Consider the following 22,058-nt stretch of genomic DNA (forward strand, 5'->3'; position numbering starts at 1 on the left):
AAAAGAAACCACTTTTTCTGTTGGGGCTGATATTTTCTCTACCAAAAGGACAATACAACAACAATAATACTAGCGACAATGGTGTGGCATCGTGTATGCTTTTTATTGGCCTGACCTGAGTGACATGTTCTGTTGAAGATCAATTTGAGTCGGTCAATTTTCCCACAATGATATTGATAGATTAGAACAAAAAACAAAGACATGGTACCAAATTCTACAAATCATATCAGAGAAAAACCATTGGTCACTTTCATTTGGTGGGTTTTGTCCTGCTACAATTAGAAACACTGCACAAAACAATGCAACTTTAGCCTCCTTTATTTCTTTGGCCAACAAATGCGGAAGACAATGAACCTAAACCTCAACCTTTCTTTCAGACCGAAAGAAAAAAAAAACCTCAACCTTTCTTTTATCTTTTTTGAATTCCATATCAGAGCTTAGACCCTGTTGCAGTACTTATATCAACAACTTTAAGAAAAAATCTGGTCTTTGGGATTGAAAGCTTGGCCTCCATGATTGTGCCAAGGGTGGCAATCAGCTGCCTCTTCACTGGTTTGTTAATTCCACCCATTGCTACTAGCTCACCATATGCTGCTGGCTCACTGGTGCTCCTGCCAAATGATATGGGCACCGATCCCTTAAGCAACACCATCACATACTGCACCCAAAGCAAAGTGTGTGTTCAAGGATTAAACATACAATTAAATGGGATAATTAAAGAAAATTTTGATTGGAAGTAATTCTGAAAGGGTAAAACGCGCTTTCTGATAAATAATGTTCGGCAAAAAAATTTATATGTTCTTCTGAAATCACACTTCCAATTTTTTGACATTCTTCTAAGGGAATTGCTTCTATACAAATATTTTATAAACAAAAGTGCTTCTTACAAAATTATTTCCAAATAAAACCTTAGTGTGTCAAGGGTCGAATTATGCTGAAATGGGTTGATGCAGACACCAACCAACCAGAAGGCACTCATATTATTGAGTGGGAAAATTCTCAAAAGCCGGAAACAAAGTGGTGGGGCTCCAACCAGAGGACAGACAGCTACTCCAATACTTAAATATCATCAAGTGGTTCCCATATATCTTGTTTATCCTAAGAAGAGCTCAGCAGCTGACTTTTGATTTTTAAACTCAAGACAAAATTATATACAATGGTCATGGCTTTTCGAGGATTGGAGAAAAGCCACTCTGGGGCTGCCCTCCCCAGCCAAATGGGACTAGTCTCAGCTCAGTGCATGTTAGGTTAAACTGGGCTAATGTCACAGCTTGCCAAGCATTTTTCTTCTCCAAAACTTTAAGTCGTTGCGAAACGCCAAAAACCAAAGAATTGTAGATGTAATGGGATTAGAGGTGTGAACTCAAAATCTCCTACGAACTAAAGACTAGTATAATTTCAACAAATTAGTAGAGAATGAGTCAATGTATATCAAAACAACACATCACGTATCATATCAGTAAAACCCCATTAGGCACTAGCCCTCGACAAAACCCAGCATAAACAAACTACAATATGCAGCCCTGTTGTAGTTTGACTACCAGACCAACTCCCCTTGCTCCTCCTTGAGGTTTGCACAGATTGCCCCCATCTGCGCTGACTTTGTAACATGAGGGCTTTTTGTTTTGGGGGGGAGTCCCAAGAAATTCCAATCTTACAAGGTTGAGAGACCTTGATGCTCATTGATTTACAGAAGCCAATTCTTTTCAATCTGCTACTCTATTCATACAGAATCTGGGCAGACACTAGCTAAAAGCAATTGATATGATTTTAGGTACTAGAAAGAGAAAAAGGGAACCCAAAATCAAATCTCCCTTGTGAATTACAAAAAAAAAAAGCAGAACAAGTGATTTCCCAGTATCTAATTGCTACAGAAGAACAGCCTCTAATCTTTACTCGGATCAACTAAAAGTTAGCTAGTGGGTCTAGAGTCTCTAGACTCTATAATTTACTTGTAAAATATTGGTTTTGGCCAGTTGACATTACCTCATTTGGGAGATAAGAATATAGCATTAATCATGATTAACGGATTACAAAATACCAAGTACCATGCATGAAATTGAATTAAGAAACTCAACTTTGTGTGTGTGTGTGTGTGTGTGTGTGTTTCTGAGTGATTGACATGAATGAGGAAGAGAAAGAAACTTACGTCTTCAGGCTTTCCAGTGATGGAAGAGATCGCTTTGGTGGCTTCAGAAAAGATGGAATCAGTGTCAAATCCATCTAGGTTCACGTTGGTGGAGATGTAAAGGCAAGGCATCTTCTGATCTTCCTTCTTTTGAGTTTTTGAGATTTTGAGTTTGAACTTGGACAAAGAGCCGTGTTGTGGGTGGAAGGAAATATGTGAGAGAGAGACAGAGAGACCAAACACCTTCTCTCCCTCCTCAATCTTCCTCTAATATATAGACACACTTGCAAACTTGGAAACTTCAAACAAATACCAAGTATACCGAATTAAACGTTTTAAATGTTTTGCCCTCAAATTAGATACTTTTCCTTCTTGCCAATATATATGATTAGACTGATAATAAATGGATGAGATGTATATTACACTTATAAGAACTGAGGAATCAAAGTAATATCTTCTTAATCGTATTTAGTGCTAATTAATTACACTTTTCTTTTATGAACAAAAGTTTAGAGGGAAGGAAAGGGAGTACACATTTTTTGTCAACTAGTGAAATTGCTTTATAAATTTTGAGGAAAAAAAGTGATTTTTAAATAAAAAGAAATTATTTTTTTTTGGGGTCGAAAGTGAATTTCATTAAAAACTCACAAAAGGACATAAAAATACACCAAAAAATAAAACTCAACCAACTTAACCCAACAACAAAGCAAAAGCGAATAAAAGAATAACATACAATGTACAATCTGAAAGCGAATATGCAACCAAGAGAGAGACTCATTGGTTTTTATTACAGTGAAAGAAGTTAATTGTAAGTTGTAACTCATATTCCCAATGCCACTCACTCTCGTGACTCGTAGACTTGATATTTTACCTCAATTTGCTTAGTCATTTTTTAATATTTAGTGTGGATTGAATAGTGGCCGGATTTGATGGTCTCTGCCATTCACATGATGCAATCTTCTTCTTCTTCTTCTTCTTTAATCAGTTTTATAGTAGTTCTGCCCATTTTATCGTTAAAGAATTTTAATTTTCTCCCTTAAAAAACCCTTTAAGTCTCCATTAAACCAGAGATGGATTTGACAGCAGACGTTGACTGGTGCAATTGGATTGATTAAGGAGCATGATTAGGAGAATTTTAATCCAAATTTCTATCTTTGTTTTAGGGTACGTGGTCTTTAAGCACGAATTAGTAACGGAAATGACCCGACAAATTCATGCATTGAAGATTGAAGATTGAATGATTTAGAGGTTTCTAAATTCTGTTCAAGACACAAATATGAACAACGTCCACAAATGCACGTCGTTAAGATTTAATGAATTAAATTCAACCCAAATGGTGCTCAATCCATCTTCTTGTTCGTTTCATGTTTTCCATATGGGTAATTGATTGGTTATATTATTGTATGAACGTTATTTTCTTTTCATTATCATACGCTTTTAGAAAGATTTATATATTTAGAGTGCTGCTAAACGAACTCTAAAATTAACTGAGTACACAATACTATCAAATTATTTGTTGAATTACTAATTTACCCTAATATAAAATGACAAAAAAGAATATATCGAATTACTAATTCACTAGTTTTCTAATTTGCATGCGAGATCAACAAGGTTTGCAAGTTCGATAAATCACTCAATGTCTCTGGCAATATTTCCACAGTAGCTTATGGAATTAAAGATTTTGATGCAAACTCAAAATTTGAAAAGAGGGCACGAATTCATATAAAAAAAAAGAAATTAGGTTTAGGATTGGTATTAGTGTGTTCTCGGGATATTTTGATAGTTAAATAGGGTGTATTTAGATAATTTTACATTTTGATTTAAATAATAGGGTGTACTTAGATCATAAGGTTCGTTTAGCAACTTTATAAAGGTGATAGTCTAAATTAACTTAAATTTAAACATAGATGTAACACGAGACTCACTATCCTAAATAATTGACCGAAGTCAAATCACGTCCGACGCTATGAATAAATTTTTTAAATTTGTTATTTTGGTGGACTAGTTAAACCTTTCTAATTAAAGGGTGGAAATGGAGGAAGATCGGCCTACCTCTTTGGGAATGGCTATTGCTTCTAAATATTATTATATTAGACATTGATGATTATATTAGGTTTAACGCCATGAGATATATGTAGTTTGATTTGATTTATGGATGCAAAACATGTGTTCTAAAGTCAAGCTATTCTTTCCCACTTAGAAAAACTTACAGCTGCGCAACCTTTCATTATAAAGAGGGTAGATAATTTTATTTTCCACGACCGCAAGTGCTGTTGATGTGAAGAAAACAAGAAGTATATGAAAAGCAGGAACAAGAAAAATTGAAAAATCGAGAAGAAGTTAAAATATATGGAGGCTTCTCTGTTTGGGCATTGTCTTTTTAATTTTTACGAAAGCCAAAATATTCTCACGTGCAAATTAATTAATTTTTTAAACACATATTTTTAACTTAAAATGTATATATTTACATCATTACTTTCTGAAAATTTTAAATGTGTAATAATATATATTGTTAACCATGATTGATTGAAATTAATATATATCAATCATCCTTTGAAAATTAGGAGAAATTATAGAATATTATGATAGTATGGTTACATGGTACATATTGTATAAGCTAAAAGCTACTTTTGGTTCATGTAGTTTGGCATTTCAACCACTTTTGATCCTATAGTTTCAATTTCGTCAATTTTGCCATTGTAATTTTGTGTTTGTAGCAATTCAATGACATATTAGTATTCTTATCAAATTCTTTAACGATGCAAAGGGCAATTTCGTCAATCCAAAACCCTTGAGCGTAAAAGCTTGTTTGAAATTCTACCCATTTCATATTAGGGCAAATTTTACTACTAATCTCAATTTTTGAAGAACCCTAAACCCAAATGACCAATTTCGAGCCCTAGGAGAGTTTCAAATGAGTTTTTATGCTTAAGAATTTTGGATTGACGAGATTGCCCCTTGCATCGTCAAAGAAATTGATAGGAATACTAAATTGTCCTTGACTTGCTACAAATACCAAACTACAGGGTCAAAATTGTCGGAATTGAAACTATATGATCAAAAGTGGTTAAAGTGCTAAACTACAGAGACCAAAATTGATTTCTAGCCTATTGTATTTGTATTATAATATGGGTGTATGATATTGTTTATTTTTCTCCCTTTTAGGGAATAGTATCAATAAATATCCATTTATATTATAGGGAGTTTATGATATGTGTACAAGATAGATCACGTAGATGTACTACCGTAGTATTTTATAATCACTTGAAAGGTGGAGGGGTTACTGCAAAATAATAAAGAAAAAAAATCAATAAATTAGATGGGTAATGGACCAACTGAGTTTGATAATGGACAGCACACAAAAGACATGACCCATGAACCGGCCCAAGTTAATCCATGATTGGTCTGTCATGAAACGATGCGTTTCAGTCTCCCGCTCCCGTGGTTTTTTCTTTGAAACACTGGAGTGTAGACTCTACTAGCAGAACCAAGCTTCACCTCTGCAATGGAGGACCACGTGTTCCTCACGTGCGACCACCCTCTCAACCTTCCAACACTTTCAACCAACGAACCTCTCTCTCTCTCAGCCCTAGCTTCCCTGAGGTCTCTGATCATCAACCCCTCAACTACCGCGCCCACAATCTCTTCCGTCATCGAAACCCTAACTCGCTCGCTCCAACTCAGTCGCGACCCGCTCGCCATTCACCACACTCTCAAGCTCCTCACTGACATGGCCTTGCGACTCCCCCACCTCTCAGGCGTCGTCTTCGACTCGGTCTGTTCCCACTCGCTCCTTTCCACCGATTCGACCCGCGTCGCCGCCGAATCTCTCGACGCACTCGCTTCTATCGCGGAGGGCAACCGAGTCCTAGCTCCCGGCATTGAAGAATTGGACGACCGTTTATTCGCCTCGCTCTGTTTCAGTCCATCTCTTTCCGTACGGCCATGGCTTCTCAGAAACGCCGACAGGTTTGGTGTACAGCCTCATTTGTTATTCACTCTGTTTCTAGGGTTTACGAAAGATCCATATCCGTACGTGAGGAAAGTTGCTTTGGACGGACTTGTTGACTTGAGCAAGAACGGTGTTATTGAGGACCCTGACATGATCGAAGGGTGCTACTTCCGTGCAGTTGAGCTTCTAAACGACATGGAAGATTGCGTTAGATCGGCTGCAGTTCGCACGGTGAGCTTTTCTTAATAAAATTGATTTCTCTCTGTTTTTCTCTTTTTGTGTGCTAACTTGCTTTATGTATTGCACATCATGAACGAACGCACAGGTGTGTGCTTGGGGTCTAATGCTGGTGGCGTGCAAGTCGGAGACGAAGGCATATTGGTCTGATGAAGTATTTGTCAAAGTAATAGCTTATTATTGATTATATTATCTGTCTTATAATAATTGACCTATTTAATTTATTCTACTTCAATCTTGGCATTGCTCTATGAAATTGAGCTTTGGTCTCAACAGTCATCAAGTTATAAACTTCCTCGCTTTAGTTGCTAATGCTCATGCTGACTTGAACTCATACTCACCATTCATGCTTATACATATTTGTCCAAAGAGTCTTGCTAACTTGTTCCGGTCAAATTTTGTCTAGGAGATCATTAAGGAAATCGCAACCCTTAACCCTGCATTGTTGAATGGTAGGACATTCTCTTCCTATCATTCTGTCTCAGTGAGAGTCGGAAATTTTTTGTATAAAGCATCATGTAGAGTTCCTATCCTGATGTCTCATGGATTGCGTATATTTGTAGCTTTGTTCAACAGTGAGAGACATGAGCATGGAGGTTAGAGTTGAAGCTTTTTGTGCCCTTGGGAAGATAGAAATGGTATCTGAGGAAATTCTTTTGCAAACCCTGTCAAAGAAAGTTCTAGTGACCATGAAGGGAAAGAAATCTCTTGCTCAGTGCTCTGATGAACAACTAGAAACATCAGGGTCAAGTGTTGCTGGAGCTTTCATGCATGGGCTTGAGGATGAATTCCATGAGGTAACATATATCTACTCTTTGTGAAAGGGACTTTACTATATGCATGCTTTCTAATTAAGAATTATTTGTGAATCTGAAGGTGCGAAAAGCTGCATGTCATTCTCTGCGTACACTGACCATACTCTCTGCCAAGTTTGCTGGAGAAGCCTTAAACTTACTGATGGATGTACTGAATGATGACTCAATTCTTGTCCGGCTACAAGCTTTTGAAACTATGCATCGAATGGCATCCTTTGACTGTCTGACAGTGCAAGAAACACACATGCATATGGTAATGTTCTGAAATTTTGTAAGTTCATTGTTAATCAACTAATTATACGGAATGAGTACATTAAAAATCAGTAAAAGTACATTAGAAATTCTATGCACCAGGTACATCTGTGAAACCGCCTAAGTACATATTGCTTAATATGGTTTTGTTACTTGATTTTGCAGTTTCTTGGCACCCTGGTTGACAATGATACCCTCATAAGATCTTCAGCAAGGAAAATACTTAAATTGGCAAAGCTGCAAAAGTTGAAGTTGTTTAGATTAACTATTGATGCCCTTTTAGAAAATTTGGAAAGACATCCACAGGTCAGCTTTCCATTTTTTCCCTTGATCAAAGTTACAGATTTTCTCTTTTGGAGCTAGTATGATGGTGTGAGTTTGGTCATTTTAATCATGCAATTTCTAGGAATAGCTTTGTTGGGCTATGTACTTGTGATTTCATAACTTGTTCTGTCTTTCTTTTTCTTACTTCAACCTTTTTTTTGTGTGCCAATTCTTACTTCTACTAATTAAAATTGCTTTTTTCCAGGATGAAGCAGATGTACTATCTGTTTTGTTTCATATTGGACGAAATCATGGAAAGTTTGTGGTCCGCATAATTGAGGAGGTTTTTCCACAGGTTAGCAGGCCTCAATATATGCTGTCATGTGATCATTAAGATAGATAAATACCACCACCCAACTTCCTGGTGAGCCTGGGTGGCTGCTACAAATGAAATTCAATCCTGCTTAGTGACACAAAAAAGTGTTATTGACAGGTTTGATTCAAATCTAATGATTCAAGACATCATGTGATAGTTTGTGAGCTGAATTCAAAATAAATCTCTTTTGAATACAGCTTTTATTGTGGTATATGGTCAGAATGATGGATAAAAAATATTTGAGAGCATGACATAGAACAGCCCCAAGGATAATACAGAGTTACTTTTTCTTGCTTAGGTTGTGTTACAGGTTTTGGAACTTTTCTATATCTAGGAATGGCTTGGAACTCTCAATTTGTTTATATTATTTTCTTAGTTACCTTTTGTGCTGTTTGCGACTGTAATTTCTATTGGAAGAAGTTGATAATTATTGTTCCTTTTCTATCAGATGGAGCCAATGTCTAATGGCAAGTTGGGCTTTGATAGTGTGAGAGTGGCCGCCTTGCTAGTTCTGGCCATATCAGCTCCACTTTCACATGAACGTGATTGCAATATTCCACCTACAATATTTTCTTATGCAGTTACATACCTGGGAAGGATTTCTCAGGCTTTGAGTGACCTTATGAATCAAAATAGCCTTTTGGATTACTTGTCTCAGTGCAGTAGATCCTCAGGACCATATGCCATAGAGTTCAACTTCAAAGTGGGGGAGCCTTGCTTGCCTAATGCTAATGTTCCAACCTATACGAGTAATGAGATAATTGGTTCCATTGCAATGCCATTGCCCCAAAAGACAGGTGGAACCTCTGAAATTTTGTCTCCAACAATAAAGAAGCCAAGGGAAGCAGGAACTTCACTTGTAGAATACCAGCTAGACGTGCATGATGAAGTTACCAAGTCAATGAATGTTATTCTTGCAAAGGTGAAGGATATCTGGCCACTTGTACTGTCAGGATTTACGAATGAAGTACTGAGGACTTTGAGGTAGTACCATTATTTTCTGCATTATCCATTGCATTGACATGATCTGTATTTCCCTAAATCAGTAAAGAAAAAGCGAAGCGAAACAAAAATTTCCCCTTCAGGCCTCCTTTTGAATGGGGGAAAGCCTATGTTATGGAGTACGTTACTCACAAAGATCTTTTAATTTAACCTTACATACACCAGAAAGATACACATGCTTTGGGATCATGCATCTAGTGGCAGACTGAGTTGCCTAATGGGAACTTCCTTAGACCTACATGGCCAAAGGAATGTCTACTATATATTTATCCTTATAAACAGCCATAAATCTTAGACGTATTTGATATGCTTATTTCCTATACACTCTTTCATGTGCTTTAGTTGAATGCCATATTTGTTAAGAACTACTCAATGTAACCTGTTCTTTTATTTTATTTTTTCCTATTTGCTTATTTGTTTTGTAAAATGGCTTCATGCAGAAGTTGCAGGGAGGAGTTGGCAACATTTACTTCTGACTCGCATGCATCTGCTGGTGTATTTTCCTTTACGAAGCAATATATCCAGATAGTGAAACTGCTTACAAAGGCATGGGTGAACTTCCTGTCTTCAACACATTTTCCTTGTGGAATGGGAGAATTGGACTTAGTATTGGGAAAGCTGGACAGGAGGCTTAGAGATCTGAAGAGTGCGTTTATAAGATTGTCTGAAGAGGAGGAGTTACATATCTTGGAGCTGATACTTGTGACTTGTATGCTCAGATTGTCTGAAGTGGAAATTTGCTGTCATCTTGGAACCTTGAGAAAGCTCTCTAGTATGATGTCACGGGTGGAATATCTCCTTAGAGATGGATCTGTTGAACCATCCAGGTTTATAATTGGAGTCGGAAAATTATCATCCGAATTTGGTTCTTCTTCTCTCAATGAAGCTTCCTTTAACCCCCTTCTCATTAGAAGGGTACTTGAAAGCTTCTCCCTCAAGCAACTTGTGTTGTGTGGTAGACTCAAGCACATGAAGGCAGAGCTGGATATACCTGACAATGAGTACGAAAATCCTCTTCGGTTTGTTGCGGGACTGCCGGTTGGTATACCATGCCATATCACTCTTCATAACATTTCAGCTGAAAGTAGGTTGTGGCTGAAAATGACTGTAAATAAAGACAACGAATCAACTCAGTTCGTCTTCTTGGATTTAAACCATTTTGGAGGCTGTGATGATGTCAGAGTATTTATGTTTACCGCACCCTTTTACAAAACCCCAAAAGCATTTTCTTTTACGATTAGGGTCTGTATTTGTATGGAATGTTTGTCTGAGGTTGAGGATGTTTCTTCTGTCAAACGTTGGGGTCCAAGACATGAGCTTACATATCTTTGCCGAGAAAAGGATGTTTATCTTTCTATGGTTAAGTAAAGATTGAGTGGTTTGTTTTACTGTGATTAGAATAAGAATGTATTTATCTAATCAGAAAACTGCACTAAATAGGTGAAATTAATCGCTGAATCCCTTAAAGTGGTTTCTTGAAATCTCCTCGTTTCTCTTTCTGGAGGTAATTCTTAGAGCATCTCCAATGGTAAGATGCCAATTTGAGATGTAAAAATTACATTTACAAATTACATTCAATTGCATGTCCGCGAAATCTACATGTAATTCTTGTTCAAATAAAAGAAACTTAAATACAAATTTTCATGTATTAAATTGTTTGTGTTAATTTTTTTCGTGATAACTTTTCTTTTCACCAAACAAATCGACTTTAAAAGTTTTAAAATTCCGATGAGTTAGAATTTCATCCAATATAAAGTATCCACGTTTGATAACAGAAGCCCTTCCTCTATGCATTAAATATCAACAGTATGTACATGCTCTTTTTTATAACGGGTTCGATTAACCAAAAGACTCTTCGCTATGAAATGAAATGGTCTTAACAGCATGCAACATTGCATGATCAGCTCAGATCGAAAAAGCAATGGCAGACATGAAGCACCTTTGGCTAATAGCCCTCGTGGTCATCTCCCGCCAACCTTGCCCCTCCTTGTAGCATTCAACCTGTCATTACATACAAACTGCTAAATTACCCAAAAAAGTCCTGTCCATAAGATGGAAATTGGAAAGCATGGGCAACATGTAAACTTACTGTTTCTGCTATGCTGTCGCCATCTTTCACCCCTCCAATTACATATATGGCGTCCTTGACGACGGCAGCCGCCGAATATCCCCTACAGTGATTCATCGGTTCCCCTGGCATCCATGACCCAAGCCGTGGGTCGTAAATTTCCACACTTGGGACCATTGCACTTCCATCAAAGCCACCTAGAGCATATCTGCAAAAGTAAACGTCCATTTGAAGGTGAGAGGTTAAACACCAAATTTCGACAAAAGAAAAGTGAAACTTGGGTTTGAAGCCTGATGACAAGTATGTCACTCTTAAATGCATTGATACTCGGTAGTTCTTTTAAAATTAAAGAAATGTACTTACATTTTTCCATTCAAAACAACCAGTGAATGGCAACCCCTATTCGAATCCATAGATGCAATTTTTGTCCAACTGTGTTCTCTGGGGTCAAATCTATCAACAGACCTGAGATATGAACATTTCAAGTCAGCCACGGATATAACAAAGTTTCAGTATAAAATAATGGATTTAAGATGCAGGTATTCTATTCTTCTACTGCCCTTAATGCTGTTATAGATATAATTTGCTTCTTTTAAGTTGTATCTTATCCTTAGATTGAGCGACAATACATATATGCAGTTCATGGAGTATATAGATGTCAATATCTACCCACAGAAAAACTAAACAATGGAAAAGAGATTTAATATCTTACTTCAAATAACTATGCCCATCATATCCACCAGTCGCATAAAGCACACCATTGAGTTCCACTGCAGCAAGAGCGAACCGCTGGAAAAATAAAAGCAGCACAAATCAAGAACAATGAGGTAAATTTTCTGCCAAGGAAAACACATATCATATTTTGCCTCAAGGACAAGAAATATGTGCAGTTAGGAAGGACTTCATTGTCCTAATATTTAACCTTTTGTAACATTGACTGTGTACGAATCCATCGTCCAACATCTAAATCAAGCATCTCAACATCTGAAAAGCAATCAACTCCATTCCCACCACCCATGGCAAAAATCTTGTTATGTGTAGTAGCTGCAGCTAAGCTTCCTTTTTTCTCTCTCAAGGAAGGGCCCAACTTCCACTCGTCAGTAGCAGGGCAGTATGACTCAACTTCAGAGAATGACCAACAAAATGTCAGGAGGTATTAATCCCAGAAAGAAAGAAATTTCAAATTGACTAAGAGCTAATACCTGTATCGTACCACAGATGACTATTGCCACCACCAATTACGTAAAGATCACCATTCAATTGTGCAACAGAGGCATATGAACGAACAGAGGTCATTGGTCTCAGAGATTTTATCATATCCTGATAAGGATAATAAGCATCCAATGCCAATAACCATGAGTCGCCATCATATCCTCCAACTAGATACATTGACTCGTTAGGATCAGGAGGCAGCAGATCACATGATTCAGCAACTTTCTCGTCAATATGTACCATGGAAGGTGTAGGCTCAGATTCCAACATGGAAGGTGTAGGCTCAGATTCCAACATGGAAGGTGTAGGCTCAGATTCCAACTTTAAACAAACTTTTAAGTGCTTAATTTCCATTGCTGCCTGCTCCTAAAATGTCAGTATATATTCCAAAGTAAGAAGAAATAAGGAATAAGAATCAATTAAGTTGATTATGCACCACTAATTATACAGTTCATGGTTTCATAAGGGCACGGAGCAAGTTTTAAAGTCTAAAGAAATTAATATCATAAGTTTTTCTACAAGACCGCTCTTGCCCTTTTTGGCCAACAGCAAGAATAAAACAAGTACCATATGTTGCTTTTAATCATCATAACTTAACAGTTTCATACTATGACTTTGATGTCCAACGAAAACCTTCCCTAGACCAGATTAATCTATCTTTTCTTTTATTCCCGACTTAAGTTAATATAATTGGCTAAAAGGCCAATAGAACAAGAAAGCCCTAACTCACAGAAAGATGAAATTGTTAAAAACATAACTGCACGGTTCTCTACCAAACTTTCAACAACTTGACGAAAACAAAACAGAGATGCTTAAAAGCCCCAACTCCTCACAAGAGTATGCTTCTGCAAACAAAAGTTAAACAAAGCCTATGTCATTCAAACACCACAGTCATCGAGTCTGGACCTAGCATTCTTATCCGACAACCTCGTAGATTGAGGAAGAAACTAAAAAGGACAAACAAAGAGCCTATAATATTATATGCAGTCTTCATCATTAGGTTTTATTGAATTGTTATTTAGATTTTCAATATAATAAAAGGTTCATAACAAATGGAAACAATAGACAGAAATAATAACATAAATTGGATCTGAAGCTTTGTCTGTGATCAATTCAAGAAAAAAGTCCGAAGAAAAAAAGGTTTTCTTGCTTCATGTGTTAATCAAAATCCTTGGAACAATTCAGTACCAATGATGAGAAAATGCATCCTTAATGCATGCTATTAAAGGCTTCTCAGATGGCTCAGCAGAAAAAATAAGGTAAAGAAACAGAAATATGGCAATGTTTAACAAACAGAGTATTGTATTACGTACCAACTTATGCTCCAAATAACCAATCTTCATAGATTGTTCTGCCTTAAAAGCCTTTAGCTCCTCCACCTCTTGAACCAACTGAATATTTAAGAGAGTGGTTGTAAATAGAATGAAAACTAGCAGGGATACCTAACATTAGCTAAGATTGTTTGTGGACTACTAAGATGATCATTTACCTTAGCTATGATTGCCCAATTGTCAGAAAAGGATTGAGGACTTTCTCCACTCTTCTGCACAGACAAGGAGCAAGGACTCTCTCCGCTCTTCTGTTCAGACAAGGAGGGAGGACTTTCTCCCCTCTTCTCCTCAAAACCCAATTGCTCCCTTGGATTGTCAGTGTCCTCCAAGGTCAATTCATTCGAGACAGCGCGATCTTCAACATTTCCTGATAAAGACAGGTCTTGACCTTCATTCTTAAGATTACTTTTAAGTGCTAACTCTTTCAGTTTCATGTATATAAGTTCTTGCTCCACTTGTTCAGCCTCTTTCACATCTTTTTGGTGTTTGAATGAGTTGTTGCTTCCAAAAAAGACTGTGGCATCCCAATTCGAACTTGAATGATTCACATGCTTGGCCTCTGAAGTCAGTGGTTCAAGCCCTTCAGATTCTTCTATTCTGTCATCTGAGGGAAGAGCTTGAAGATTTTTTCTCCACTTCAATGTATTCTGTCGTACCAAAGTACTTGGAGTAACCACCACAGATGCTAACAGTGATACCAGCTTACTTGTTTGAGCGTGGTCAAGCTCAAACCAGAAATGATGTTGATTGTAGTAGTTGTCAACAATTATCGGTTTAAACTGACTTTCAAGCAGGGGTTGACACTGCAGCCGGACTCGGATTTGAACCTTAATGTAGAAAACAGAATATATCAGTATAAAGCATCTCCTTGACCAAGACCTTGTTTTTCCTAAGATGAAATTATAACTCGGCACAATTAGATCAATTATGAGAAACTTTTATTTAAATACCTGAGCAGGAAATTGCGTTTTCTCTGAACCATCAGTGGTCCATCCATATGGGTTAATGTTCATTTGGCCGTGGCTAGCAGCCTCATAGATTCCATGAAGTTTCCTATCACTATAGTTGAAGAGGAAAAGGGGCAAGCCAGGAGAAATATTCTTTACATGGAGAAAGTGTGCAGCTGGTAAGCCTGAAAGAATATAGAATTCATGGAATGAAAAAGAAAACTAAAACAAGACATGAGCAGTAGTAGTGCACAGAAGTAACAACCAAATTGTCCATTATTTGAAGAAGGTTTTGTGTACAGAATAAAGCTAGCTATAATATTTTGGGGCTCATTAACAAGGGGACTCTAAGGTGGAGGCAGCAGGCCAAAAAACGGTGAAGATGGCAATGCACTTGCTACAGAAAGAAGAAAAATCGGTGCAGATGAAGTTCAATACCAAATATCACTACACCACTGGTTTAAATGTTAAAAACAATACAATAACCAATTTAAAAATTGAAAATGGGAGATGCAAAAATTAGGAACAAAACATGCAGTAAAGTTCAGGACACTGACCAAAGAGTTGTTTCAAAAGACATTCTTCCATTGTGAGTTTGTTGCAACCAAATATGACTCCACCAAGGTGATTCTTCCTCAAATTTCTCATGTTTGCACCGTAGGGTACCAGGTCTTGAGGATGAGGTGTAGTAAAGGTCTGTGTTTTCCTTCCAGCCCCCATTTTCTGATACAAAGAGGAGGAAATTATATCATGAACCTGAAAAATAAATAAAGGTCATGTGCTATAGACAGAGACATATGTGATCCAATACAGGTTACCACCAAATGAATGAAACAGGAATGGGAGGAGGGGAATATTAATCAGCCCAAAAGGACCATCAAATGCATCGGAAATCAGCGAAAATTTTCAAATGAGTAAAGTTATGAAACGACTACATAATAGAACAATCACTCTGCATTTCTTGCTGGTTTGTTTTAACTGTTTTGTTGAAAGGCTGACAGACTTACGCCGCGTGGAGATAGAAGGCCTATGTGGAATCTTATCCCGAGTACTAGTTCTTACTCCTCTTTTTGTATTTTTCCTCTGAAAAAATTTATATACTAAAATGTTATAAGCATAAAGGCATAGTGAACAAAATCTGAAATACAATTCATTATTCAGATTCCTTTCCTTTTATGACAAGCCAATGCTGAAAGCACTTGAACGGGTAACAAGAAGAAATCAGTCAATCTCATCATTTTGTTTCTTTAAAAAGAATAAGATGATCAATATGAATGAAACAATATGTAACGGAAGGCTCACAAAACAAGAATAAATCATTGGAAAATTGAGAGCATAAAGAAAAAATAAAAAAGTGCAGTCTCTCATCTAGTTCAGAAACCGGTTAATGTAAGGCTCTAGAGGAGCTGAGTTTAAATTCGTAGTATGAAGAACATGCTTTTGAACACATGGTGTGCAAGTACGGTATGTCATGCAATAATTAATTTGTGCTTGGATATACCCTTTATAAGTAAATTTCATATATAAATTGCACTCAGTAATATTGCAAAAATGATGCTTACATTGGGTTTAAGTACTATCACCAAGTCCAACTATTGTCTACTATGCTAAAGGTATTTACTTTTTGTTCGATTGCATATTAGTATTTTAGTTATACAAATGAAAAGGAAATTTAAAGCAATGCATAAAACCCATGGAATCAAGCAACAAAGCCAAGTCATAATTATGTTCAGGATTGCAGCCAAAACCCAATGATCCTATTTCTGTGCCATGAGCGAACACAGTAAATACAAAACAGCTAAAAGAAATAAGCATCCCCAGTTTCAGAACCAATATACAATTAAAAACGCCATTTGAAATTGAAAACTCGAGTTATTCATGAAAGAAAAAACGAAAGATATGCACAAACCACTTTAATCTATCGAAATCACCAAAAAGTTTTTAGCTTTATCAAGCCAAGGTCATCAAAACAGTTTCTTAGACCAAGAACCCTAAGCATCCATGGAACTCTGCAACTAGCTAACGAGAGCGAAGCTGGTCATTTTGATCAGACCATATGATTCAGATACCCAGTACATTAAAATGTATCACTTTCTATGTAGAATGCGAACCAAGAGAGAAATAAATGAGAGAGAGCGTACCGTGCCGTACCGTACTGTGACTGTGACGAGCGTTTATGGAAGATCAACAAGCTTTTTGCCGAGAAAAGTAATGCGAGAGCGCGAAATAGAACGAGCTTGAGCTTGTGTTGTAAAAACGCAAACAGTAACTGAGCCCACTAACTACACCCCCGGCGCACTTTAGTGTTCAATGCTTTTTATAGCAAATTTGTGAATTCACAATGTTTTAACTTTTTTAATCAAACGAGGTGGGAGATTCAGACTTGAAAACCAACACTTGGAAGAGAATTCCTACTAATGCAAAGTTTTTAAATTTGCAAATTGTGTATGTTAACTTACCACTTAACAAAGCAATATGGCGAACGGGTCTAACTTAGTGAAAAAGAGTTTTGATTTGCTAGTCACTGCTCTCAAATTCGAACTCGTTGAGTGTGTTTGAGAAACTTCCTTCTTCTTATAGTTTAGACTATTGTATTTTTATTTTTATTTTTATTTTTAAAAGGCATATAGCTAAAGTGGTTAATTGCAAAGGGACTTGTAGTTTAAATGATTAAAAGTAAATATTCATGCACTCGAAGTCTTGTGTCTAAATCTCCTCTAATATCACTTTTATTAAAATAATAATAAAAAGCAAAGCAATGTCATTAAAAAAAATTATCTCTAGCATTATTCCTTTTTGTCAAATGGGGAATGATCTTGGAACATATGAGTGTCCCATGTGATCGATGTAGGCCAAAATAGTATGATGTTGTGAGCATCAAATAATTGTCGACAAACAGGAAAAGAAAAGGATTGGTGAGAGGAAGTTCTGAGCTGGCATTAGCTTATATAGCTCTAGATTAAATTGTAGTCCCTGTGGCTTTAAGGTATCAGTTCAATCAAAACAAGGAATTGGCTTCATTTAGACTACATGTTTCAAATTGCAGTGCCACTTTGCCCAATCATGTTTTGATTTTTAGCCTGATTTCCAACCAAGAGGTAAAAGTGATGGTGCACTATGGCAACTTCTTGAATTTATTATTTATTTCAGCAAAACCTCCTCAGGAGGAAAAGCAAAAAAAGAAAAAGCACATATTTGACCAAAAAGACAAATGCAAATGGAGACTTTGCATGAAGCGAGGCCCAAATACTGAAGAACGTGATTTGGTCCAAATACCAGAGGTTTTATTCCAAGTAGCAAAATAAAGCCCCGGTTCTTTTGCCCCATGCATTCTTGATTCTTATCAACAGGAAAAAGAAAAGGATGATTCCTTAATCCTTCATATATGTTGAAACTTGTTATGGCATTATTGTGAGAACTTGTAGTTGCAATGGTGTCATTTACAACCTAATACCCACGATAACAAGTCGATTAACTTGTTGATCAAGTTAATCAAAGCTTTTTCGACCAAAAGAAAAAAACGTTAATCAAAGCTTAGGCACTTGTAGACAAGCAAAAGCTCATAGTATTAATGGGTTAATAAGAATTCTAATTGTAAGTGGCCTGCCATGTCTACCAAAGGCCCCAGAGCAAAGCACATTTCATCCTTGACTAACTCATACAGCATATAATGTCAACTCTATCATTGCTACTAATTAACTCATACAGCCCAAGAGAGAATGAAACTTTACAGTGGTATACTATGTATCCACAAGCATATCTCAAAGCATACAACTTAATGCTCACAAGTAGTGCACTAACTCAGATTCAATCTTCAAACCAAACTTTCAAGCGTTGAATTTCAGTCTCTGCCTGCTCCTGAAATGCCAAAGTAAGAAGAAACAAGAAGTAAGATCAATGATGAGAAAAAGGCTTCATTTCTTCATGTTTGAATCAAAATGACTTGGACCAATTCAGTGCCAATACATAAAGTAAGGAAACAGAGAGCAATGTTTAGCATTGTATTAACTACCAGCTTGTACTCCAAACAGCTAATCTTCTGAGATTGTTCCGTCTTAAAAGCCTTTAGCTCTCCCACCTCTTCAATCAACTGATACGAATAATATAATACATAATTGTGGTTGTTAAAAAGAAAACAAACAGGGATACCTAGCATTAGAACTTATATTTCATGAAACTACTAAATCATCATGTACCTTAGCTATGAGTGCCTGATGCTCAAACAAGGATAGGGGGATCTCTCCACTCTTCTGTGCAGACAAGGAGCAAAGACTCTCTCTGCTTCTTTGATCAAACGAGGAGTGAGAACTTCCTGCAACACTATCTTCAACATCTCCTGACAAAGACATGTCTTGACATTCATTGTTAAGATTATCATGGATCGCTAAATCCTTCAGTTTTTTGTATACACGTTCCTGCCCCACTTGTTCAGCATCCTTCACATCTAATTGGGGTTTGAATGGATCGTATCTTCCAAACGCAATTGGGACATCCAAATTTTGACATGAATTACTCAAATCCTCAGCCTCTGATGTAAGTTTTTCAAGCCACTCAGGTTCCTCTATTGTGTCATGCGAGGGAAGAGCCACAAAACAACTTCTCCAATTCAGTGTTTTCTGTGGTTCAGAAGTCCTTGGAGCAACTCCTACAGATGCTAACTTAGATATCTGAGGTGCAGAAGTCCTTGGCGCAACTTCTACAGATGCTAACTGAGATTTCTGAGGTACAGAAGGACTTGGAGAAACTGCTACAGATGCTCCCTTATATATCTGTACTGCAGGAGTACTTGGAGCAACTGCTCCAGATGCTAACTTAGATGTGAGCTTCCTTGTTTGAGCGTGATCAAGCTCAAACCAGAAATGAAACTCATTGTAGTAGTTGTCGGCAATTATCCCTCTAAACTGACTTTCAGGCAGTGGCCGGCAGTGCAGCCGAGCATGGAACTTAACCTTAATGTAGAAACATAATATATCAGTATAAAATCCTTTTCTTAACTAAGAACCTGTTTTGAAGAAAATTTTGAATCAGGACAATTATACCAATTTTGAAGAAAATTTTATTTAATACCTGTGCAGGAAATGGCGTAGTATTTGAACCATCAGTGGTCCATCCACAGGGATTGATATTCATTTGCCCATAGCCAGCAGCCTCATAGATTCCGTGAAGTTTCCTATCAGTGTAATTGAAGAGAAAAAGTGGCAAGCCCGGAGAAATGTTCTGTACATATAGAAAGTGTGCAGCTGGTAAGCCTGAAAGAAATTGAATTCATCTCATGAGTTCGTGGCCCCAAAACTAAAACTATAACATGAAATGAGCAGTAGTAGTGCACAAAATCAACAGACAAAAAAGTTCATTATTTGCAGAAAGTTTTGTGTATTCGATAAATCAGGCTACAATACTTTGGGGCTCATTAAAAGGGAATTTAAGGTGAAGATGGCAATGCACTGGGAACAACATAGATAAGAACAAATTGGTGCACATGACATGAAGTTCAATACCAAAACGTGCAAAAAAGTTCAGAACACTGACCAAAGAGTTGTTTAGATAGACATTCATCGATTGTGATGTCCTTGCAACCAAATATGACTCCACCAAGGTGTTTCTTGATCAAATTTCTCATGGATGTAGTGTAGGTTGCTAGGCCTTGATTAGGCGGTGCAGTAAAGGTCTCTGTTTTCCTTCCGGCCCCCATTTTCAGATACAAACACGATGAAAATATATCACAAACCTGAATCAAGCAAATAAATAAAGAATTACAAACAGGCTTGTAGAGAAGAAGAAGAAGAAGAAGAAGAAGAAAAACCCAATTCATCATATTTCTGTGAAAAAGCTACAAGCATCCGCACTTTCAGAACCAGAAACAAATAAAAACGCCAGTTTAGAAAACTCGGGTATATGACAAAGAAAACGAAAGATATGCACAAACCACTTTTTTCTTATCTAAATACCCAAACAGATTCAACCTTGACTAAACCAAGCTCATCAAAACAGTTTCTTGCACTAGATCCATGACACTCTGCACCTGACTAACAAAATCCAAGCTCGTCATCTTGATCAAACCATATGAAAATAACCAAAAACTTCTTTCTTGACCAAACCAACCTCACCAAAACAGAGTCTTTCTTAGAACCCTAAGAATTCCTGAAACTCTGCAACTAACTAGCAAACGCCAAGCTCATTATCTTGATGGAACCATATGATTCAGATAGCCATTAGAGTCTGTATCTATTTCCATGTAGAACATGAACCAAGATAAAATAATCTCATAGAGAGAGAGAGAGAGCGAGAGAGCGTACCGTACTCTGACAATGGTTTAAGAGAAATGAAGAGGCTTTGCCGGAAAAAGGAAGGAGAGAGCGCGAAATGGGATTAGTTTCTGCTTAATATTACCATACTTCATAAAGAACACACTAAATGAGCCAACTATACTACACACCCCAGCGCACGTTAGTCGTCGATGCTTTTTCTTCTTCCAATTATGGAAATTTTCACAAATTGTGTATGTTAGCAGCAGTTGTACAGAAAATGGAATATGTGTCAATTATTAAAAGAGGACAGTTTTTGTTTGTTTGTGTTTTGGATTGAAAAGAAACAACAGCAGTTTTTGGTTGATTTATTATGTAATGAAAAAAAAAGAAGAAAAAGATAATCTCTCTAACATTATTCTGCTTTAAAATGAGGAATGGTCTAGGAACATGTGATAGTAGGGCTGACATTTTAGATCGAAAATAGCGATTGAGGTTTTAAAGCATTTAAATTGAGTTATCACGAAAATTGATCATAATATGCGATTTATAGAACCAACTGTAATATGCGGTTCTGTATATTCAAATAATGTGGTATACCACAAATCGCAATATAATATAATTAATTATTAAAATAAATACTTATAAATATTTTATATTAACTTACAAAGGCTAGGACTTCATCATTTAGATGAATCTTTCTCTATTCTCTCTTCTTCTTTTCTTCTTCTTTTTCTTTTTATTCTACCCTTCTCTCTCATCTTCTTCCTCTCTGTGGGACTCACCTAGGCTTTGATTGAATGCATTACTAATGAAATGTGTTCACTGCAAATCTCTTTGAAGTTCCCTCTGTTGTTTATTTTTTTTAAATCTCGGCTGTGAAGAAATATAATTTGAATATTTAGTGAATTAATATAACGTAATTAGTGAATAATTAAACTTTTATCTAGTAGGAACCTCGGTTTTAATTAGTATTGCAAACTCATCGGTTGTGTTGGTAATTTTGTTAGGTTGTTATTAGTGGGTTAGCTGAGATAATCTCTGGCTTGCAATCAACTATTTAGTTGATTAATTATGCATTAGCAGGATTGTAGATTGTATTGGTTTATTTTTAATAATAAAGTTCATTCTCTCCGTATATGAGTTAAAAAATCATTGATGATGATAGAAAGTTCTGCTTATTTCAACAATAATTTAAAGCATGAGCAGACTCTTTTTTTTGTTGATAG

The 22,058-nt window shown here is 36.7% G+C and overlaps 3 protein-coding genes across 10 annotated transcripts; 1 reads left to right on the forward strand and 2 right to left on the reverse strand.

The window, feature by feature from the left end:
• On the reverse strand, positions 227-2,464 carry LOC18774386 (macrophage migration inhibitory factor homolog). The gene is made up of 2 exons (XM_007207441.2): positions 2,150-2,464; positions 227-658 (listed from the first exon to the last, which is right to left on the reverse strand). The coding sequence occupies exons 1-2, from the start codon at positions 2,258-2,260 to the stop codon at positions 431-433; spliced, it is 339 nt and encodes a 112-aa protein (XP_007207503.1). The 5' UTR covers positions 2,261-2,464; the 3' UTR covers positions 227-430.
• On the forward strand, positions 5,401-10,503 carry LOC18774392 (protein SIEL). The gene is made up of 8 exons (XM_007206553.2): positions 5,401-6,311; positions 6,406-6,483; positions 6,881-7,114; positions 7,194-7,385; positions 7,550-7,690; positions 7,914-8,003; positions 8,473-9,008; positions 9,467-10,503. Exons 1-8 carry the CDS (start codon positions 5,634-5,636, stop codon positions 10,392-10,394), a joined length of 2,877 nt encoding a protein of 958 aa, XP_007206615.1. The 5' UTR covers positions 5,401-5,633; the 3' UTR covers positions 10,395-10,503.
• On the reverse strand, positions 10,742-21,002 carry LOC18773530 (influenza virus NS1A-binding protein homolog). 8 transcript variants are annotated; one of them, XM_020565936.1, is made up of 12 exons: positions 16,726-16,854; positions 15,592-15,667; positions 15,142-15,307; positions 14,588-14,769; positions 13,796-14,464; positions 13,620-13,697; positions 12,297-12,672; positions 12,017-12,216; positions 11,807-11,883; positions 11,458-11,559; positions 11,116-11,302; positions 10,742-11,027 (listed from the first exon to the last, which is right to left on the reverse strand). In XM_020565936.1, exons 3-12 carry the CDS (start codon positions 15,302-15,304, stop codon positions 10,932-10,934), a joined length of 2,130 nt encoding a protein of 709 aa, XP_020421525.1. In that variant the 5' UTR covers positions 15,305-15,307; positions 15,592-15,667; positions 16,726-16,854; the 3' UTR covers positions 10,742-10,931. The 8 variants fall into 8 exon arrangements, with proteins under 8 accessions (XP_020421525.1, XP_020421530.1, XP_020421524.1 ...); XM_020565941.1 differs by having other exon boundaries at positions 12,297-12,666; positions 15,142-15,340; XM_020565935.1 differs by having other exon boundaries at positions 15,142-15,340.

Source organism: Prunus persica, chromosome G6, assembly GCF_000346465.2.
Source record: "Prunus persica cultivar Lovell chromosome G6, Prunus_persica_NCBIv2, whole genome shotgun sequence".
Classification (NCBI taxonomy): domain Eukaryota; kingdom Viridiplantae; phylum Streptophyta; class Magnoliopsida; order Rosales; family Rosaceae; genus Prunus; species Prunus persica.